At 34.1% G+C, this 22,603-nt stretch overlaps 1 protein-coding gene across 1 annotated transcript in view; it reads right to left on the bottom strand.

Annotated features, from left to right (window-relative positions):
• Positions 1 to 2,012: 2,012 nt before the first annotated feature.
• LOC129217642 (uncharacterized) overlaps positions 2,013 to 22,603 on the bottom strand; it is a 42,021-nt gene continuing 21,430 nt past the window's right edge. Inside the window, exons 3-5 of the mRNA XM_054851971.1 lie at positions 10,512 to 10,889; positions 8,488 to 8,798; positions 2,013 to 4,468 (exon numbers count right to left, since the gene is read on the bottom strand). Of these exons, the coding sequence (XP_054707946.1) occupies positions 2,112 to 4,468; positions 8,488 to 8,798; positions 10,512 to 10,889 (3,046 nt within the window). The 3' untranslated portion in view covers positions 2,013 to 2,111. The remainder of the gene's footprint in view (positions 4,469 to 8,487; positions 8,799 to 10,511; positions 10,890 to 22,603) is intronic.

The raw sequence follows: 22,603 nt of genomic DNA, 5'->3' as shown, positions 1-22,603 counted from the left end.
ACTGATCAACTTCGCTTCATATAAGTTAATGTATTTTTACTGTTTTCTTTTACTTTTTTTTAAATGGAAAAAACCCTTACGTCGAAGCAAGTTTTCTGTTCTTAATTTTTTCATATAAATTCTTAAGAACAGTTGTTCTAAAGATAATCTTTTTTAAAAGTAGTATTTTAAAGTAAAAATAATAAATGAGAAAAAAAATGAAAGAAAGGTACGATTTTTTAAATCACAAATATTTACTTTGCTCCTCATCAAAAGAAGTTTCAACTGACAAATTCAGAATGCGAAAAACACTTCTTTCATTTCACCAACCACTTTTACACGCAATAAATGCGCGTCTTTTGAAAGTTTTTTTTTCCATCATTTAATTTAGTTACTTTTTAAGCATTTTCGTTGTTTTTGGGGTTGTTTTTGCAATAGATAAAATTTTAATTAATTCCATTAATTTTATTTAAAAAAAAAACTTTTACGGGGAAGATAGGCTAAAACGTAGTTTGAAATACATTACCATTTAAAACTTTTAACATCATTTTCACAAATTTAATACTTTATTCATTTCCAGTAGGCATGAAATAGTAAATGAACTAGTAATAAAAACTATCTTGCACTATAAAAGGAAAGAGAAAAAGAATAAAGAAATTTAGATTCATTGTAAAGAGCTCTACTTTGCTGCTATTTACTTTGTTTCGAAAACGTGCGTGAAATACTATATTTCTCAATGAGCGCAAATTTTAGAGCCCTTTTAAAATCGGCATAACTCAGAAACTTACTGTAGAAATTTAAAAAAAAAAAAACACTTATCCATGAATCAGTAAACAATGCGCCTGCGGGTGACAGAAAAAAAAATGTGCTAAAACATTTAAGGCAGAAGGTAAAACATTAAAATCGACGACTATTCAAATCCCTACGAGAATTGTTGTAGCTCTGGCGAAACGTCTTCAGAGAAAGGTCGCAGTCACGTGGTCTCTTCTTACTTCCCCCGCGAAGATTCCTGCCTCAACAACCACTCCCACTTGCTTTATCTAGGTCTCAATGATCTAAGCAGAATTGTGGGGGTGGGGGACTGTTGTTGGGTTCTTTGATAAGTGAGTTTTCTACAATTCATAGAAACTTTTAGATTTTCTTTCATTATTTTTAGGCGTATCATGAAATGGAACTTTTGCAAGCTAAGCAATCATAATGAACTAGATGACTGGCAAAAGAAGATTACGTCACAAAACTTATCTAAATGATGAGAAAACTCAAGCTTTGAAGAATAAAGTTAAACAGAATGTTAAGTTAAAAAACAATAATACGTTTTTAAGACGTAACAAGACGTATTAAACTATTTTTCTCTAAATATTCCAGAATTTACTGAATTATTTTTTACTGTAATATTCTTTAATTGAAAATCAAATTTTATTGTTTAGTATTTTTATTATCTGCGATTTATTTTCAGTTATTAAAGACATCGTGAAGTAGTTTTAAATTAGTTTCAGTAATTTTAGAAGCTTTAGTACCCTTTCATTAAACATTCTTTAAAATTCTTTAAACATTTTTTACTCGTTACAATTCAAATTTAACTCATAAGTTAATTTAACAACCTTAACTTAGTTTATATAGGTTTAAGTTTTACAAAACATATTTATCTTTAACGAGAAAAAAATCTTATTTCAAATCATTTTTTTGTTTTCATTCCTTTTCGGTCAAAACATAAACGGTATTTCATGCTTTTCAGTCTTTTTAATAGTTTACTAACAAAAACAATCCACCTGAAAATTACTCAATAAATTGATCTTCAACTAGTTTTTGTAAATTAAACTTCGATTTCTCCGGAAGAAAATAAATAACCTCAAATTCAATCAGCCAAAATCAATTTTAATTCCACAACTAACTTGGGTGAAAAACCGATATTGGAAAATCGAAACCCTCACCCCAATAGATTTTTGCACAAAAAAGAACAGAAACTCTTGATGCTTCTTTTTTTTTTCCCTTTTCACCCTCGATAAATAAAAAAAGTGAGTCTCAATCAGAATATAGTCAATAAAGTTTATTGTAAAAGGGTATTTTCCATGTAGAAAAAAGATTCAAAACGGGGGTAAATATGACAGATGAGATTCCAGAAACGTGGTTCATCACATGTGAATGTCAGGAAAACGCACTTCCACCGTCTGAATGTGTCGAACAAAATCGTCTTTATTTTTCTTTTTCTTTTTCTTTATGCTGCCGCTCACCATGAAAACAGGCGATGCATTTTGGAAATTCTTGCTCCCCACCTCTCTGCCCTGATTGTGTTGGAGGCAGTGAGGGTGGTGCTCAAATGTTGTCGGATGAGTCCTTTGAATACTGTGTCTCTGCTCAGAGTACCTGCGAAATAAAAAGAATACTGCAAGGCCTAGTGCCATGCATGCAACTAAACAACCAACTGCCACAGAAATGTATAGAGTCACTGCGTGTTGGCAGTTTTCGGCGGATTCATCGAATCCACTGTGAGGACAATGCACTACGCCGTCGCACCATAGTTCTGGATTGATGCAGGCACTAAGCTCTGGGCACTCAAAGAGACAGTTGACATTTCTCATAGTCCTGCCTTCTTCAGTGTGCATTTCCCCATTTCCAGGCTTTAACGATGGCCTGGTTACCTCTAACCACCTAAGTGTCAATCTACCTTTCTGAAAGGCTATAAGCTCCACAATCACTCTGTCCGCTATGGAATGATTTTTGTCAAAAAGCCCATTCGAGCTCAAAGTGTCATCTTTAGCGAACTGTTGAGAGTTTCTGGAATCATTATTGTGCCAGGATGTAGAGAAAAAATCAATGATGTCACTTTCAGGCTTTACCCCAGCATCGGAGTTTGAGGCAAGACAAAGTACCGATTTGGGTTGCATCAAGCCATTAGCACCACTGCTATAAAGAACAACTCTATTTAGTTTGTCAAGCTCTTGTTTACCATCACATATCCTGCCTTGAAGTCGAAGGTATAAGTACGCATCTGGTGAAGATGATTGGAGGACCCACTGGCAGCGAAGGAAGTTTTCGCCAGTAACTGGCACTGATGGCACTGCTTGGAAAGTTAACTCTCCTCCATGAGTTCTGTTTTTCTCCAAGCTTTCTGGGAGAACAGAACATTCTCCAATTGTAGAGTTTGGGGGTAAAAACCTAAAACGCACCATGAATTGAAAATGATTGAAATCTTCGAATGAAGTCATTCCTGAAACTCGGAAACTTAACGTTGTTAAAGAAGGGACATCAAATGCTGTTGATGTGAATTTAAGTCTTGATGAAGATAAAATAACGCTATCACAAACACACCCAATAAACACCGAAGACGAAGAAGATGACTCGACAAATGTTAAATAAGAATATCTGTTTAGGGATGTCACAGGTAAAAAAGAAGGCTTTGACATTATGTCACCATCAAAACGGCAGTTATATCTTCTCAGAAGAGGATCAAAAACAGTAGTACAAGAATTAATTGATGAATAAAAATGCGCGATTTCAAACACTATTCTTTCTTTAGGAGACAGTTCAAAAAAGTAATCACATGATAAGTGTTCTTTTCCTCCTCTCCCATACAAGAATATATTTCTTGAAGATTTAATTGAACCCGAAAAAGCAACAGAAGAATTAAAACTTGACCCACATGGTCTCAAAAGATTGGAATCTGATTTGTTTGTTTCGTCAGGTGTATCTGTGTCAACAAACTCGTACTTTATGATAAAGGATGTAGCAGAGAGTGATGAAACAACATCAGAAGCACGCATAAACACCGAGTATTTAACAAAGACTTCAGAACTGAGGGAAAGGTAACTTTCATTTGGAGGCAAGCAAGGCCGTTTTGGAACGAAATTAGAATAATCAGATGCTCTTGTGCACATGGATGGTAAGGTCTTTTCACAAAACTTATGGGTATTGTTAGAAGTGGAAGATATTCTGTAGCCCGATGTATTTCTTTGTACATCCAAGAAAAGTTCTAAAGAACTAATATCACAAGTATCTTCATTTATAGAGCCACGCTGATATTCTGTGCTTGAGGGATGGAGATCAAAACCTAACGTTTCGTGATCTTGTACAAAATAGGATACAAAATACAGCCATATTTTCTGTGATTCTTTGCCGATAAGTCTTGCTGTGCACGTGGTATTTCTTGGGACACTATGTCTTGGACTTCGGATAACACCCGATCTCGTATCTGAGCCATACACGACGATGTCACAATTTGCGTCTTTGTAAAATCGAAACTCGTCAACGGATTCATTTGCGTCAGTAAACTCGACTCTGATTTCCAGCTCCAGTCGGGATTCGTACAGCAAATTTGCGGGTGCACTGTACAGCTGCACAAGCATTTCCGGTCCACTCGATACCACGTCGCTTAGTGCTCCAGATTCACAAAACTCCGTTAGCAGTAAGCGGCCTCCATTGCTTTCAGAGTTGATTTTGTCGAAAATGCGGACAACGTCTCCAGCACAATCCGAAGATAAACCGCCGCTTCCTGAAAGAAGAGGAAATATATGTGAAAAACAAATCTGTAAATTTATTTTAGTACAATTGCATAATCTTGGTTCTATTTAGTTACAGAGACGTAACCTTCTTTTAGTAACAGAGTTGAAATATTTATTTTTATTCTGTTTAGGTTTAACATTATAATTTCGATAGGAAGGTAAATTGAAAACAAACCGTGAATGTATGGCACATGTTGTTAAAGATTCATAGAGTAAAATAATTGTTAAGAAAAAGAAATTCTTGAAAAAAATTCAATTTATCCGTTGTGGTTTTTATTGCACTTCCGCTTTTGTACATAAATCTAAGTAATTCTCTTTATACAGTGATGACACTTTAGCAAACCAAAAAATTGTGACTTAAATTTAAACTAGTTTCGAGTCTGAATTGCAATCATTCAAAGCCTTGAAGATATAAAAGATGTAAGGGAATGGAGAGAAAATTGACAAAGTTAAGATGTATTAAATTTTCAAAGTGAAAAAAATTGGAAACAAATAGGAAACTTAGTTTGAAAACTCCAGTGAATGAAGAGGAAACGCAGTATTTTGTAAGCATATTGCAGCTGTTTCATGGAGAAATAGAGGAAAAATTGGAAGCGGAAGCAGAGTATTTCATTTTGTAATAGGTAGGATCCGCGAGAACGCCCAAGCAGTTAAGTTACTGCTTGTGCGACTTGCCAATCTTACCTACTACAACATATAGTGTTCTGTTTTTGCTTCCTGATCATCCACCATACCTCTGTGGACCATGTCCACTCAGTGTTAAACTCCGTAGAATAGAGCGAGTACACTCTCGCTTTCCACCAGGAGAATAAAAATTAACCTTCACAAAAATAAATAAATAAATAAATAAATAATATAAAAAATCAGATGGCACGAGAAACGAGCTGTATCTAGAATTATATAACAAAGTCTGCAACCAAAAAACTGCATTGTAATTCTTTACTGTTTCATATAGATTTTCACTCACTGAAACCGGAAACCATAGTAAAAAAATTCCTTCACGTCTGCTCTTTTTTTTTTTTTTGAAAAATTCATATATTCATATACTCATATTTAATTGATTCATCGAAAAGGAGCCTAAAAACAGGCTTGACGCATAATCGAAATACATTTGCATCACTTCGTATGTTACATTCGGCACATTTGGAAGAAAACTATAACGCTTCGGCTATGATTCGTGAGAAAGTCGACTTTTAAAGCATCAATGGATGATTTGTGAATAGTTCAAAAGTCTGCTTTTTTTGTTGAGCCAGCAGACAGGTTATATAAAACATCCCGGCTTCTTATGTCTGTGGGACAGTCGTGCCAGAGACCCCCATTGGACAAAAAACTGTCCGTCATTAAGACGACCTCGGGACCACGTGAAAAGGTTTTTTTCTTACCACCTCCGCATAATAAATTAGAACTTATGATGTAGTTTGTAAACTTACTGCTAAAAAGTGGGTAATGTTTCACATCTCTGTGTTTCAAGTTTCCGAAACTATTAGCAGCTGTGTTAAAGGAGGAAGTTTTCAATGGTCCTGGCATTCGAAAATTGTTATCCGTTCTACTCTTTTCAAAAGCAATGTGGTGGGGGGGGGAGGAAGAAGCATCGGAGTCTTTCAAGACGTTATTCACAAGTTGTTGGGGAACACTAAAAGCCCTCTCTTCAAAACAATTGTGCAACGCAAGCTGGCTGCATGCAAAGCTCAATGTTGCAAGATGAACCTAAAGGACCATTTCTTGCACTCCCATTTCACCTATTCTCCCGAAACATTGGGACCCTATAATGAAGAGCAGGGTGAGTGATTTCACCAGAATGCCCATGATATAGAAAAACGCTACCAAGGAAAATGTACTGTAAATATGCTAGCTGACTACTGCTGTACGATCAAGTGAAAAACGGAAAATGGAAAGCGAAAGCGTGTTCGGAGGATCATCAAAGATAAGACGAAAAGGGTTTATTGACAACAAGAGTGAACCCTGAATGTTAAATATATCATGAACAAATCGTTTGTTTATTCTGAGATATAATATGTTTAGCTTAATGGTAATAAAAAATAGATCTATTTAAAACAAATCTAAGAAGGCTCTTCTGCCTTTTATATAATAGTTTAGTAAGACCCCATTTGGAGTATGCTGTGCAGTTTTGGTCGCCTTATTTGAGGAAAGATATTTGTGTATTGGAAAGGGTTCAAAGAAGGGTAACTAGACTAGTAAGGGGACGTTGAGATTTAGATTATGATACCAGACCTAATAGGTTTAATATGTATAGCCTGAAGAAAAGGAGGATCAGAGGGGACATGATCCAGTTGTTTAAATATATTAAAATGAATGGATTTAATTAATGGATTAATGGATTAAATTTTTGCACCGAACGTAGGACGAGGGGTCATTGTTTTAAGCTATTTAAATCTCAGGCTAACCTGGAAATAAGGAAAAACTACTTTTGTAGGGTTGTGTGTGGGCACTTGGAACAGCTTACCGGAAGATGTGGTAATGAGCAAGGGGGTGGATAGCTTTAAGAGGGTCATTGATCTTCATTGGGAACTAGTAAAGTGACCAGGACCAGTCTAGCGGGGCCAAAAACCTGTTGCTGGTCGTCACATTTGTATTTTTATTAGTATAAATTTAGAGTATTTTTCATCGCTATTATGATATTTTTAATATTTTGCACCGTTATAATTTTCTAGGAAAATGTTTTTTTTTTTAATTCAAAATCCTTGAAAACTTAAAGTTTGCCAAAAATATTCCATGTAGCTGATTTTTTTTTGTTGCAGATCTCTGTAATTTGTTTTGAACAAAAGGCCCACACATAGAATATTGTTACGAAAAACTCTTCGTATACCATTTGTTATACCAAAGGGCCATAACCATAAACATTGGTCCTTTACATTCATGCATCACTTATTTTGATATGTGCCGTTGTTCCAAAAATATTATTTTTTGAAATTGAGTCCATCATTTGTGCTCATCCTGAATTGCATGCTATAATACAGACCAGAACAAAATAATGTCCCAATGTTAAGAACCATACCGCGTTCTTGATTTACATTTACTTGATTGTTTGAAGAGAATCAAACAATCAAAATCATGGTCAATAGAGTGCAAGTTAGAAAGATTTTGTTAGTGTTAGAAGAATATTGAAATCTAAAGAGCGATTCTTGAAAAAAGATCCCGTCCGTAACGCCAAGTTTTTTATTTGATTCAAGTAACTATTAATTCAATATGGGATTAACTGTTATGCTTTGACAGTGTATTAAAGCATGTATTATTCCCCAACAATATTATCTTTTTAAAGCTTTGGTTAGCAGGAAAAAATAAAAAACACTTGGCATTACACACGGGACATTTTTTTGAGAATCGCCCTAAAGTGATTATCTAAAGTAATTGGCATACTAATTGTTTTCCACACATGCCTGCTACATTTAACAAACTAGCTGATGTGTGCATCACATGACTTCCTTTTACTCCTATTTAATCTCATTTTCTCATTATTGGCAGTTTTAATGTGATTCAATAGTTTACTCTCTAAATATCAACAACAGTGGCCAAATTGAAACCAGTTTAAAAAAATTGACAAATTAAAACAATTGAAACCAAAAAGGAAGGTGCACAACTAGACCCCACTAAGAGTCTACGTTCCAAATTTCAACTTTCTAGGATATTTCATTCTTGAGTTATGCGACATTCATACACACATACGCACATGCATACGTACATACAGATGTTACGAGAAAATTCGTTGTAATTAACCCGGGTATCGTCAAAATGGATATTTCGGGTATCTGTATGATCCTAGGAATATTTCCACGTGTGGTCGGGTTGAAAAAAAACCCCAACATTCATTCGGGGGCAAGTAAAATGGAAATTAAAGCCGATTTTTTTGAGTGAAAATTTTTTTGCGTATACAATACTTCCTTTTTTGTAAAAGGAAGTAAAAAGTAAAACAATCAGTTTAATTATGATCTGTTAGAGACTGATTTAAGATTGGAAATATGTGACAACAACACGTTCTCTAAAGCCATACCCTGGTTTCTACTTTTCCTGGGATCCAACCGCATCACTGACGATCCTGTATTTACTGATATCTTGTACTCGTTCGGTTGTGAGACGACGATTTGAGCCCTCTTGCCGTAAGGAATGTGATCTTGCCTCAGGTAGTAGTTGCAGGTGAAATTCCTCAAGTAGAGACCAGGGAAGTTAGGAGATCGTATCAGGCAACGTTTCCTGTCACAGTTAACGAAGGCTTTGTCACAATAGGTATTTGCCACTGGGTTGCCGAGATGAACAGAAGCTTCATTGTCGATGGGTGCTTTTGCTGACGATGAGTACAGAAACCTAAAATGAATAACGGAGTTTGAAGATACTTAGGATATTAGGGGGGGGGGGAGATGTACGTATCTACATCGAACTTAAATTCCTTGGCACTCTCTCTACTTTGGAACGGCAAGAGCTATATTCGCTAAAGTGGTGCTTAGTGATAGTAAAAAAGTCTGGCTAACACTGTATAAAAGCCCCAATAGAACGACCTGGTGGAAAATACTGTCCATTTTTCACGAGAAGGCATTTCGCACCGCCTCCTCGAACGCAGAGTTCCATTTTACACGGGGGTGATCGGTAAGCAATCCACGCGCTTCTAAATGAGAAAGTCAGACACCTTAACTTGGGCGTGCTTTTTAATGTGCAAAAAAGTCTTAGTGTCCTTCACATCATTTGCCTCACTTGTCTGTTGTCATTTTAGTTATTCTTACATATTAAAAACTTCTGCTTTTGCAACAAAATGCTATGATCCGAATATACCTTCTGCCGAAAGCAGCGAAATAGAATCATTGGATACCACGTGACGAGGGAGAAGTCAAGTGCCTTCTCGTGGAAAACGGAAAATAGCTTAGTTGGAATTCCTATCCTGAAAATGGCATGAAGTTTTTTTTCTTCCTTTTAATCTCCAAACCTTTTTTTTTTTTAAAAATATGTTTAGTTTTCTGAACTAAAATAGTGACATAAATTGTAGAATAAAGGTATCAATGAATTCTCGCTCCCCTTAACGTTGTATGTAATTCGAGAAGTCTATTTTTAGCACAAGATTAAGTTTGTTCCAACTATCTTAATTAATTAGAACAAGAAAAAAATTGTTCCTAATTTAGTGAAAATCCTAAGCTAAACTCAATTCAAAGCACAAGCTAAAGAGCAAAGCATTACAGGAGCCCACGAATTTAAAAATGACTTTTCAAACGTTCGGTAAACGTTTTGATATGCTCCTTACCACCTGTAGCTGCGAAATCCGGATCCAAGATAAGTTCGGACCTTGGAGGTGTGCCCTTACAAGTGGTTTCTTTTTATTTTTTTTATAATTTCGTTATACTTATTTTAACTGAATTCTCTTTTCTCCGACTAGGAGCTTGATTTTCTTATTATTCTGATTACAACGAGTGCATTAAATTATATTTTCAACGGTAGGAGAAGCGATGTTTTCATTTTGTCATCCTAATACGTATTTTACTGAAATGAAGCGCTCGGGGCAGAAATGTGATAAGACACAAGGAGTGATTTTTCGAGCAAATTTTTGTTTTTCATAACCAAAATTGAAATAAACATGACAATGGAGTATGCCATTTGGAGAAAAACTTATCTGGTTTTAGCATTGCAGAATTTCGAATGTATAATACCTTTGAAAAAGTCTATAAATATTTTTTATGAGTTGGAAACTAGCCTACTGAAAAATTCACATCATGTGGCAAATCACATTTTTGTCCCGAGCCCTTAAAATTATTCCTATAGGACGATTTAACTCTTCACGAACCAAATCAGAAAAAGGTGATCATCAAGGGTCAGTGAGCGTTAACGGATAGGAGGATGGGGAGTACTCTATAGAAATAACCTAATAATAATATAGGTTATTTCTATAGAAATATATAAATAAAAATAATGTAATACTAAACTGTTTGTCTTTGACAAGAAGTTTTGCGAAATTTTCTTTAACGTTGTTTCATGTTTGACGAATAAATAGGGTTTTAATTTTTCACTGACAATTTTCGTGATTAATTGCATTACCTGTAAGTTAGATACAGTCCAAACGACGAGCCCATCATAGAAGTCGTACCAACGGTAGATCTTGGCGGTAAATGCACAGACAACGTGACATTATTCCCAGTGGAGTAAAAAGACACTCCAAGGTTTGAAGATATCAAACTCCCACAGAAAAGACCGAAATCTGGCTCCAAATTAACGGTTAGGTCATACAGAGTGGACAGCTGTCTTGTTGGTGGCTCTTTAAAAGCTGAGATGAGTTGCGAAAAACCACGTGTCTGCTGACTCCTCAACGTTGAAGCAGGTTTTCTTGACCCATCGTCTGCGAGGAAGAAATCTTCATGCGATTCAGAAAGGCGAAGATAGCCCCGTTGGCATTCCAGTTTGTCCTCGCTGCCATTCCTGTAAAACAAATAAATATTTCTTTAAAAATCATAAAATCGGGTTTATATTGTGGTGCCTTATAATTGAGGATTTACTAATTTAGAACCACACATGTCCACTCTGAACGATGTTTGAATTCACGAAAAACGTGTCTCTGTATAAAATTTTATGGAAACATGTATTTTTAAATGTATAGTATAAATTGATTTAGTCTCATTAGTATTTTAAGAGGAAGCTTTTAAATGTAGGAATACCAATTTACCTGTAATTAAATGTTTAAATTAGGACATTTCTTCATTTGATTGGGTCTGATGGACATGTTATTCTTTGATCAAAGTTGTACTGAACCTGTTTGTTTTTGAACGGATTAACAACCAAAAAACATTCACAGACGTCCACGGTAGCCTCAACAGCTAATAGCATAAGTTTTGAAAGGGTAGATCAGCTCCAGGTCACTTGACCAAAATGGAGGCCTCGTATTGACTGAACGGACAAGTCGTTTCTTAATTTAAACAAGCATATGGACATGTTTGAATTAGGATGCTTAGTTATAAAAAAGAATTAAAATATGAGATTTCCGTTTACTAAAACTAAAAATACAGTGTTCCAAACACCGTCCTGTTGTATTTGAATCAGCTGCATATTTACTTTTTGCTGAAATTGGACATGTGTGGTTTTGATCAGTACTTCCTCGATTAGAAATACAAGTTTTATGAGGATATAATTGTGCATTTTATGTAAGGCAGCCAACTGATTTATTTTTTGACCAGTACAATGCTAAATACTACCAATAGATTATGATCTAGAGAATTGATAGAGAGATATGATTATGATAGGCAATAGAGAATGATTGCATATCATAATCTATCCAATAAATTATGATATGCAAAATAATTTAATGTAAAAATTAACTGTAGAAATGGTAATTTTACAACTTACGAAGTAAAATTAATACTATTTTACTTTAATATTTCTCTGCAGCATTTTGCGTTTACTCTTACAAAAGAAAAGGATAAATTTCCATGGTTTGTGTCCCATACGTAGATAATATTAATACTTTTTGTTATCCTTACAAGTTATAAACACATGGCTTCTCCGTAATGGAAAAGAAAAAAACTGTATACTGTATTGCTCTTTATTAAATCATTTTTATATTGTACAAATGGCTATCCAGATTAACCGGTTGGGAGTTCCTTTGCGGTTCTTAGTACCTCCACGTAAAGGTCGTACCTTTCTTTAAAATGTCTAGTTGTTAGTAATTTTGATGACGACATCTTACCACTAGCAAATCCACCCAAGCGACTCAGCTGAAAAAGAACCTAACTACTTGTATTTCAAAAAGTGGTAATGCTGATAAACCAGAAGGTGCATCCAAACTCCTTTGCGACAGCGACAAAAAATGCGCTGTAGACTTTCAGTACATTTCTTTCGCTTTATAGAAGAATCCTCTTTTCGTGTTGACTAAATCGTATTTTAATTCTTTAAATAAACATAAATTTCTTCCGAAGAATTAGTTGCTCTTAATTATGCTGTGATATTACTTGTGGTAAATAAATTCTCTCAACTAGTTTGTTATCCATAACAAATCTGTTCTTAAAAACAAAATCAAGCATTAATGAAGTATTTCTCTTAACGCGCATAAATAGCTAAAAAAAAAAAAAAAAAAAAAAACTTAATTGTACTTTAGTAAACTGAACAGTGTCTCACCCTAGGTCGATTACTCCGACAAATATAAAGGTTCGGCGTTTTAACTAGATTCCGGTTAATCTCTAGTATTTGGTACATGGTAGTTTTTCAAGAATTACTTTATCCTGTAGAGATATTTAAAAGTAAATTATACTTGAACCATGAAGTTAGTTCAACCTTTTAACAGTTTCACGGTAAATTCAAAATTGTATTTATCCGAAATTTCCTGCAACAAAGCATCAAAAATGTTATGAAAGTCATTTATACAAAATAAAAATCGAGTTAAATTAAATTTTAAAGCATGTATCGAGTTAAAGTATGAAATTTTATGAAAACTCGATGTTCAATTTTCTTTTAACTCACTTAAGATAATATTCCATCACACGCATAATCATATTTTCTTCAATTTGATAACACAAAAGTAATCTCGTAATTTTTAATAAAATTTACTAAGTCACTTATGAGAAAATTGTCTTAATTTTACTCACTAAACCTTTATTGGGGAAGACAAAATGCGACGTAAATATATTCTGAAGAAACTTTACGGCTAAGCTTCTTCCTTAGATTAAAAACATGTAAAAATAACAGGACGAGGAAAAGTTCTGACGAATTTCGTGATGCGATCGTGCATGCTAACAAGATTGTCTATAATCTTATTCTTGCCAAATCTAGGATGCCTTGGCTTCGGAAAGAAAAATCCTTGGAAGACGCAATTGATTTTTACTGGTTCTTCAGTGATAAGAAATGAACGTTTTTATATGAAATTTGTTCGGAAGAATGACTTTAATAATATTATGTTTCGAAGTGTGTTTAATATTAAAAAAAAATTAAATGTTTTACAAATTGGAATGTCTCTAACTAAATGCAATAGAGTAGGTAAAATATATTATAAAAGTATATTTAATACCATGTGTATTTTGCTGTCTTTTTTTTATGTATAGAGTTACATTTTCAGGTAACATAAGCTCTTTGGAATGCACATTCATAAAATCTGACTTCTAACACTAAAAAAAAGGGAAAAAAAGTTATTTTATTTAATTTTCTTTTCTTAGTTGAAAAAAAAGGCAAACAAATTACGAGTGATTCTATGTTTTGGAGCTATGCTAGGACTTTTCAATAATATGCTAAAATAAAGCATTTTGTACATAAACAAAACTAACAATAATAATTATTATTATAAATGAATAAAAAATAAAGGCAAAAATCAAGTGCAGTGACTAGCACATACTGAAAATCTCAGGATCTAAGTTCAAACTAGTTTTAATAAAAACTTGATTCAGCATTTACTACAGCCGACATGTTTATAAGCAACAAAAATAGTTTTAGGCTTGCAAAAGTAAAAATTATGTTAAAATATTTCTCACGTACATATTCTGAACAATTCAAAGTTAGATATATCAACTTAGTAGGGTCCGATTTTTTTAATATCATTGGGGATGTGAAATTCATCAGACTGTTACAGACCTAGTGCGATTTCCGAAATGACATCCAGTGCTTTATGTGACACCTTTATGGCGCATGTGCAAAGGACACGAATTACTTAGACACCCAGTTTCTTCAGTAAGTTACCGCCCTATAGCCAGGGCTAAGGCGGAAATACATGAAATACACCGCCAGCTCAGTCAATTCCAGCCGAAGACTGCAGTTTCGTGCTTATTAGCACTCAACAGCCCGACATAGGACTAACTGAGCTGGAGGTGGAAAACCTCTTAAGGAAGCCAAGAGTGCCAAACAAACTGATAGCTAACATAGATTTAGCACTGACCAGAATAGACCTGCTAATAAGCACGAAACTGCAGTCATCGGCTGGAATTGACTGAGCTGGCGGTGTATTTCATGTACCCAGTTTCTTGTCGGAAATTGAGCACCTGATCTCTGAAGATGTAAAATTGTATTACGAGTTTCATTCTGCCGGGAATGCCTGAGGTAAAGTCTTCTAAATGATCTATTTTGATGCCACTTAATCATCGAAGGGTTTATGCACCTCGAAAATGCGCCGGCAGACCACTTCTACCGTTGGCCAAAGGCATTCATGGGCAACGCCTAATCACTATGCCAATCAGCTGACACAGGTTCAGATGAATTTTTGCAACTATGTATTTAAGTAGCCGGAGCACTGACATTTCAATTGTTTTTACAAAAGAGGACCACATTTCAATGTGCTCTCTATGTCTGCCATAGTCAGTTTCCGTAAAGAAAATAGAGTTACGCTCACAACTATTAATCATCTTTTTACTCGACTGCGCGTGCGCGACGCAAAGGAGGGTAATGTGTTTATCAGTCTATGTATATATGAATGTTTGTTCATATGTGGCGTTGTAGAGGAGGAAACGCCGTGTTAGTTATTTTATTAAGCGTCATTTTTGTGCTCCTGAATCCCTCTAGTGTTCTCACTTCACTTCTCAGTGTTTTATCACAAAGAGGCGCAATAGCAGTCTCGTTTTAAGAACTACTCTTACGTGGTTTAGCTCTAGGTCAGATCAGGTAGCCTTTGGAAAACGAGGAGACGCTTAAAAAGGTTCTCCATATCCAAGCCGAGACAAACTAGATGATAATCAAGCTAGGCCTGCGCAATGTAACATATAGGCAGAGCTGCCAACCTTTGAAAATCCAAAGTCGTAGCTGTATTTTGCGGCGGGGGGAGGGGGGAGGAGATGTGGTCGCTTCTTCAGAATCAAACATTGATGAATTGTCAACAGTATAATGAACAAAATAATGATACAAATTAAAAAAGCAGAAAATCGTAGTTTTTGGACCCGCTTTCGTCGATTCGTAGTTTAAAGCTGTAACTCATAGAAACTACGATTTTTTCCTAGCAGCTGGCAGCTCTGCATATAGGGCAAATGAGGTTGTATTCCATGCTACAACCTACATGTATAAGAGATCTCATGTGGCCAGTGACAGATCTCGAGATTGACAGTTTTCAGAATCATGTCATTAGCAAAGGTAAAAGCACCACCGGGTCGCTGATATACCAATCATAAACAGGAGGCGTTCTCACACGTTTCCAGTGGATGTTTGGCTAGATTTTCATCAGTTGCTCTGGGAGTGGTACACTTTGTGTGCAAGGGCGCCTCTGAACCAGGTTTAACGCCTGAATCCTCAGCGTCAAGAGTTTTAAGTTTTTAGGAACAGTTCTATAGGAAAGCAGTGAGGTGATCACACACCTTTTTCGGGATGGAGGGTGGGGGGAGATATGAACAGCCCTTGTTGGTATGATTCCGTTGGTGGCAAGGGACGGAAACGTCGTAACGTTGACAAGATTTGAACCTCTTGCAATAAGAGTCTTAAATTGTCTGTCGACTACTTTTTAAGAGATGAATGACGGTGACGAGTGATATTTTTCTCACTTTTTATCAACACTGAATTTTCATTACCTTAATTTTCAGTTGGAATTGTACCGTTATTGAGCTAAGAGAAGACTCATTTCAAAGAATTGTTCTATTAAACAGGTTAGAGGGGGAGAGGGAGAGGATTGTGGAACGTTTTTGAAGTATGGTATAGGATTGGTTGGGGGAAGTGTGTCACCCCCTTAAAACGGAAATATGCATATGGCTTTTATACGTTTTAACACTTATCAAAGCATATTTCATCAGTGATTGGTTTTGCATACATTTGGGTTTAGTGGAGTTTTTTCTAGGTCATAGAACTTTGTGAAGAAAAAAAGAAAGATTCTGAAAAATATTTTTTTGCGAGTTCAAGCAACATTTTTCAAATAAGTGTTTCCAGGTTATTTTTTATTGTTTTTTACGATTATTAAAATAACATGTATTGTTTAACTTGAAGTGATGTTGAACTATTACAACAAGAATTTTTGCTTAAAATGTTACTGGTAAGTGTTAAAGAGAAGAGGTCTCACTTACCCCCGTAAATTTTTGCGAAAAGGGATAAATGGGACCCCTCACTATGGGGTAAGTGGGTCCTCTCATTATGGGTTAAGTGGATCCTCTCATTATGGGGTAAGTGGGTCCTCTCATTATGGTGTAAGTGGCTCCTCTCATTATGGGGTAAGTGGATCCTCTCACAATGGGGTAAGTGTGTACCCCCATAATAGTGAGGATTTTAAAATCAAAAGCAACTCTCTGATGAAATATTTGTATTAGTGAAATACTAGAGAACTATGATGACCTAGTAGAAATTGATATTTCAGCTACAAAACTACTAAAGCTGGTAATTATGTATTTGGGAATTACATCAATGAAAACCATAAAAGTCTACTGTTGGAAGTTGATAAACAGACAGAAATAGTGACATTTTTTATTGGCCTGTTGCTGGTGATTTTGGAATTATTACTGAGGGTGAAGTGATAATAACTCTTCCTTAGCTAATTTTAAATTGGCGCAGTCATTCAGAATTTTTAATTTCTTTTTCAACTTATAGTTTTGGCTAATTTAAAAAAATTGATCTTAATCAACAATATTACGTTTATTCAACGCACTTTTATACGTAAAAGTAAAATATGTACCAATAGGCTTTCAATACATTTCACAGATGTATTTTTTTTATTTTTTGTTTAAACATTTTCTGTCATTAAAAATTTAAAAGACAGCAAATATTTCATAAATGAATGCATTTACAAAAAATAATTCATGCTAAAAATTTACATACTTTATCAAGTAAAACCCCCCTTTAACCCCCCTTTTTATATTTGCTTGATTTGAATTTAAATAAAAGAGGGTGACCCACTTGCCCCTTATTATGGGGTAACTGGGACACCCATCTGATTTTTTAAAAAATATAATCATTAAGAATATTTAAAACATTATTTTAGAAAATAATGAAGAACTTTTGTTATTAATAATGTCCAAGATAAAATAAGTTTCAATTGTTTTCTTTTAAAACTTTTATATAAGATTTCAAAAAACAACTGTTCTCAAAAAGGGTCCCAATTATCCCAACCAACCCTACCAAGATTTCATCTCTGATTGGTTTTTCAATCACGTAGGATTATTATAAACTATGCGAAAGAGGCTCCTATGATGCAATGCAGTGAAAAATGACATCATGTTGTTTACGTACCGTACCTTCCCAATCGAGCAAAGTATGCTTTGTGATTTTCAAAAGTTTTTGTTGATGATTTATTCACTTATTATTTAATCCACTAGTGTAAAAACGCTTAGCATCATATGTACTAAAACAAGGGTTGTTTCTTAGACTTGGATTGTGGTTTTAGCTATCAATATTTTTTACATCAGTTTAAAGATTCATTTTCCAAGACAGCGGGAAAAATGGAGTGCTATTCATTCCTTAAAGTAGGACGTAACCCTTTTCTTCCAAAAGGGTTGTCTTTGATGCATCTAGGACTATGAATTTTCTCCTACCAGTACACTACCTCCTCCTCTTTCTCCACCAAAAAAAAAAAAAAAAGACGCACAAAAAAACAGAAATCAAATGGAGGAAGAAAAACTGGTTTTTATTAATTTACTCTCTGTATTAAAAAGAGTTCAAGGATCCACTTTAAAAAATGGCCAAAGGGAAGAACCAGAAATATTAAAACAGCCAAAGAAACTGAATATTATGAATTCCATACAGAGTGAAACTTCCCATTTTGTGTTACCAGACTATTTCCTTCACACCCCCAAGTAACCTTTTCCAAAAGTACTTTTTGATAAGTTAGATTTTTATTTTACAAGTGACAATTTATTATAATTAGCTGTATTTGTCCATAATGATTTGAGGATTTTTACTCAAAAACCAGACAAGTAATGTAAATGGTATTACAAAACTGCCATCGTCTCATCTATTTATTTACATTGCGACTATCTACTAATGGATCTGTAGACAAACGATTAAGGTCACTAACGCCATAGACGAAGTCATACATCTAAACTTTGATAAAATGCTTAGCATGTATAATATGTTTCTACAACATTGAAAAGCAAAAATGTTCTAAGCCAAAAATGTGCTAAAAAAACTAAGCACTGATACTAAATGTAAATGACTATTAAAACCTGTTTTGCAATGCAGGTTAATGCAAATTATTATTTCCTGAACAAATATAGCTGTTTGGTGCTGCATAAAAACCCGGCAAGGAATATAAAAAACTATGTATCGTAATTGAAAAGTACCCTCCAAAATTAGTGTTTACTTCACAAGGAAAAAAAAAGTCATTGTTAATTCAAGCTTTAAACTTATTCGTGGTTAAAATGTTTTTCTATACAAAAGAAAAAGGAAAAAGTGCTTAGTAAAAAACATATATAAATGCACTTGTAATTAACTGCATGCTTTTGTATTTTTTCTCTAGATCACCATAATGTTTTTGTTTGCTCAAAATTTATTTTTTTCTTATTCTAAGTCGAATTTATTCCTATGCTAAAAAGCTCTTAAATGTCGATTTTTTTTATTCCCCCTTCTCAATTTTTATTTTTATTGAAAGGTAGGATGATTTTTTTTTGCCTAATTCCTTTTAAAAATACATGAAATTAATTCAAAAAAGTTCTCTTTTCAAATGCTTTACAGAAATACATTATTTTATTTATTTGATCAAGTAATGTTTGATATCCTTGCACGATTAGAAAAACTTTTTTTACTAAGAAAAGTAAAATATTCATCATGGAATTTTCTTTTATTTATTTTGTAGTTATAGTCAAAGCTTTTTTTCTTCTCTAACAAAACGAGCTGCAGAAAAAGAAGAAAAATCTTTAATACAAATACGTGTGCGTAACTATTACGCGAAGAAGAAATTAATCTTCTTGCAGTCGTGGAGAAGAAATCTTTGGGGAAAAAAACGCATAGGTTTAATATGAAAGTACTTAAAAGAAAAGTATAACTTCGATGAATAAAGCTTAGAAAAAATATATAACTCTATGTGATACTACTCCTTTATTTTCTATTGTGCATTTTTTTAGATAATATATTCTAAACTACATTTTACTTTTTCTGATTTAACCGAAATAAGTTCAAAAATGTCGTATTGCTTAAATAAAAAATTTTTCAACTTTGCATTTCATTAAGATTTTTTTATAGAATTTAAACTACTTCCTTACGTTATTTTTAATTTATACCGCATCAATGTTATACATTCATGCAAATATAAGGCTCTAGATTTATTTCGGTTTCAATCCAAGAACTTTAGTAACCGAAACGTGACGGCATGCAACCCAACAATAGAAATACTACTTGAGGATGTAGTACAATGCAGTAAGGGTGTCACATTTGGCAACCAATAGGGCTCGATTATCTTATGAAATGTCATTCTTTGCCGGAGCGCCTGGTTTTCAAAATATGTGATGTATGGATAATAGAGATTAGTTACTGATGTCCTGATCGTCTGCAGATACTTTTGGTGGTCATCAAAGAAATTTTCGTTGATCATCCTCAGGGCCCAAGCAAGCTCAAGCGGTGGCAAGGGCCTGGTGAAGTTTGGTGCCCCATTCATGAAAAAAATCTGCACATTTTCAAAGTAATACTAAAAAAAGGGAAAAAAGAAATACATTTACCCTATTTTGGCGCCCCTGCAATTACGATGTCCAGGTTCACGGACCTACCGGATCGTGAGCTATTCAGACCCTCTGGCAATCCTATATTACCCATTGTGAGGTGGTGTGCCAATGTAAGGGGTGGTAATCGCAGTAATCTTAGTTATCTCAGTCCAAGTTCGCTGACACCTGTATTCACAAGACAATTCCACTTTTTATCAGACAGCCAAACTAGTGGTTGATTATTCTTTGATCAATAAGACTATCGATAAGAATATTTTACAAGTTTATTTATTTACTTTTGTTGCAGGAAACTAATTCCTGCAACAGTAAAGGATCGTATTTTATTCTTGTTTTGCTATTTTTACTTTCCTTTCTTTCAACAAATAAGTATATACTTAATAAATTTTCGAACAAAACTCTGAATATTTATTTTTTAATATGAATTCTCCGTTTTACCTAACCTGTTAACCAAAACTGGAACTTCGCTCATTTGCTAGAAAAATACTTTTCTGCCTCATGCTACTTTTTCTTTTGAACTAAACACTTTGCTCTTTGATAGTCCAAGATGTATTCTAAGAAGAAAATGGTTTGAAACGGTTTTATTTTTAAAATATGGTTCATCAGGGTAAAATGTGTCAGCTTTCTCGTTTTGAACAACATTTCCCTTATTTAACCAATTTATTGTTCTGTAATAACGCCAATTTACGACACATTTTTTTTAGTATACTGAAAGATATTTCAATAGCTTAGACTGCAATAAATCTCCTGACAGAAGAGGTTGCCTCATGTAAATAAAACCCATTGCTTTATATTTTATATCTAGAGCTAACCCCCACCCTAGCTCTCCCATTTTACTAGTATGAAAAAGATCGAATATAGAAAAAATAAAGCAGTGAATTTTCGCGCTAATTAGCGCTTTTCTAAAGAATCTGATGGTTTGAAATGCTTTCCCAAAGGATGTTATTTAAAACTCTTCGCTATTTCGCTTATTAACGTGGATATGTTTCTTTGTTAGTATTATTTTTAATTTTCCTTCATCGTTGAAAGAAAATATTTTGAAAAGATTTTCATACTCGAAGGAAAGAATCACAGGATTTTATAATATCCAAACACGAGTTTATCAGAAATTATCTTTTCAAAGCTCATTAGTAGTCTGTGTGAATGAATATGCTATAGAAACATCGGAAATCTTTTTTGCTGTAGTGATGCCTTTAGGGAATTTTTTCCCGTCTGTTTTGAATGTGAGTCAAATTAGCAGTATGTGAATTAATAATTTTCTGACTTTGCCTGATGTGCATTTTTGGTGCATTTTTTCCCTTGAATTCTCGCCTTTCATCGTTCCTTGACACGTCTCGGAGAGATAAGTCTCCGAGGAGAAATGTAAATTTCTTTGAAATTGGAATTTTCTTAGTAAAAATTATAAAACGTTTACCTTTCTGATTATGTTTCAAAATTGGCTGGGATGCTTCAGAACAGGTAATTTTGATCTAATATTTAAAGAGAAAAGAAATGCAAAATGTTTTAGGTTTTTTATTCACTTTTTTATTTGCATGATTTTACTTAGAAATTAGCATGGTATTTTTTTCTAAATTGCAATCCATTTCATTTAATGGTGAGAAACAAATCGGCAAGAGACCGAATATTTTCGGTGAATCACCGGGTAAAGTGAATTCCTCATTTTTTTTTCTTTTACGGCAACATATATTCATCCATAAACACACGTATACTTACATACAAAAAGAAGCTCCTTCAGATATGTAAATAATTGGTCAAATAAGCTATAGTTAGGAAATGTGGGGCAAAGAGGTAAATGGGAAAAAATATTTTTACAGTTTGTTGCATTAACTATCTAGCAATATTTTAAATATGGGTCTTAAAACACTTTCAGAAGTGGCGTCCGGTAAACCGGACATGAACTTTAAACAGCTGCTAATCAATTATTAACTGAATAAATTACTCGATTTTTTTCGTGGTTGACTCTTTACAGTCTGCTTATTGTCATCTGTACAAGAATTTTTCATTTTGGGATTGACAACATAAAGAAATAGGGGTTGGGAGAATGGGACTGGTTCATTTTCCCAACCACGGATTCTCGTCACAAAAGCGAGTTTTTTTTCTGATTTTTAAAAAAAAAAAATTAATTATTTCAAATACCTATTTTATGTTTTATTATTGTTTAGAGAATATTGTACAAAGAAGTTTGTTTGAAATTTCATCGTTTTATTATCTGAAATATGTATTTCAATAACATGTGACTGGATTATTGGACGTGTCATAACTCTTTTAATTTCTCACCTATAAACTTGAAATTTTGTCTATAAGATACTATTTACCATAGTACACTGTCCACTAAATAAAAACATTTTTGGAAAAGTGTTTCAAAATTCCGTCTAAAAGGGTAAACATATAGTTGGTTGCAGTCAAAAAATAAGAGAGCAAAATTAATAATTATAAACAGCATCTTCATAAACTGATGCCTTAAATAATAACTGATGCCCTAAATCTGATGTAACTAGCATTTTCAGCATTGAGATCTATGTGTGTCCGATGGTATGATTTGGTTCTAAATGTTAAGTATAATGTTCAAGGGAACGCGAAGCAAAGGCATGGGAATGGTGCAAATTG

The sequence above is a fragment of the Uloborus diversus genome, chromosome 2 (assembly GCF_026930045.1).
Source record: "Uloborus diversus isolate 005 chromosome 2, Udiv.v.3.1, whole genome shotgun sequence".
In the NCBI taxonomy this organism is placed as follows: domain Eukaryota; kingdom Metazoa; phylum Arthropoda; class Arachnida; order Araneae; family Uloboridae; genus Uloborus; species Uloborus diversus.
Note: the sequence above shows the minus strand (reverse complement) of the source record. Positions and strands in the feature narration are given on the sequence as shown.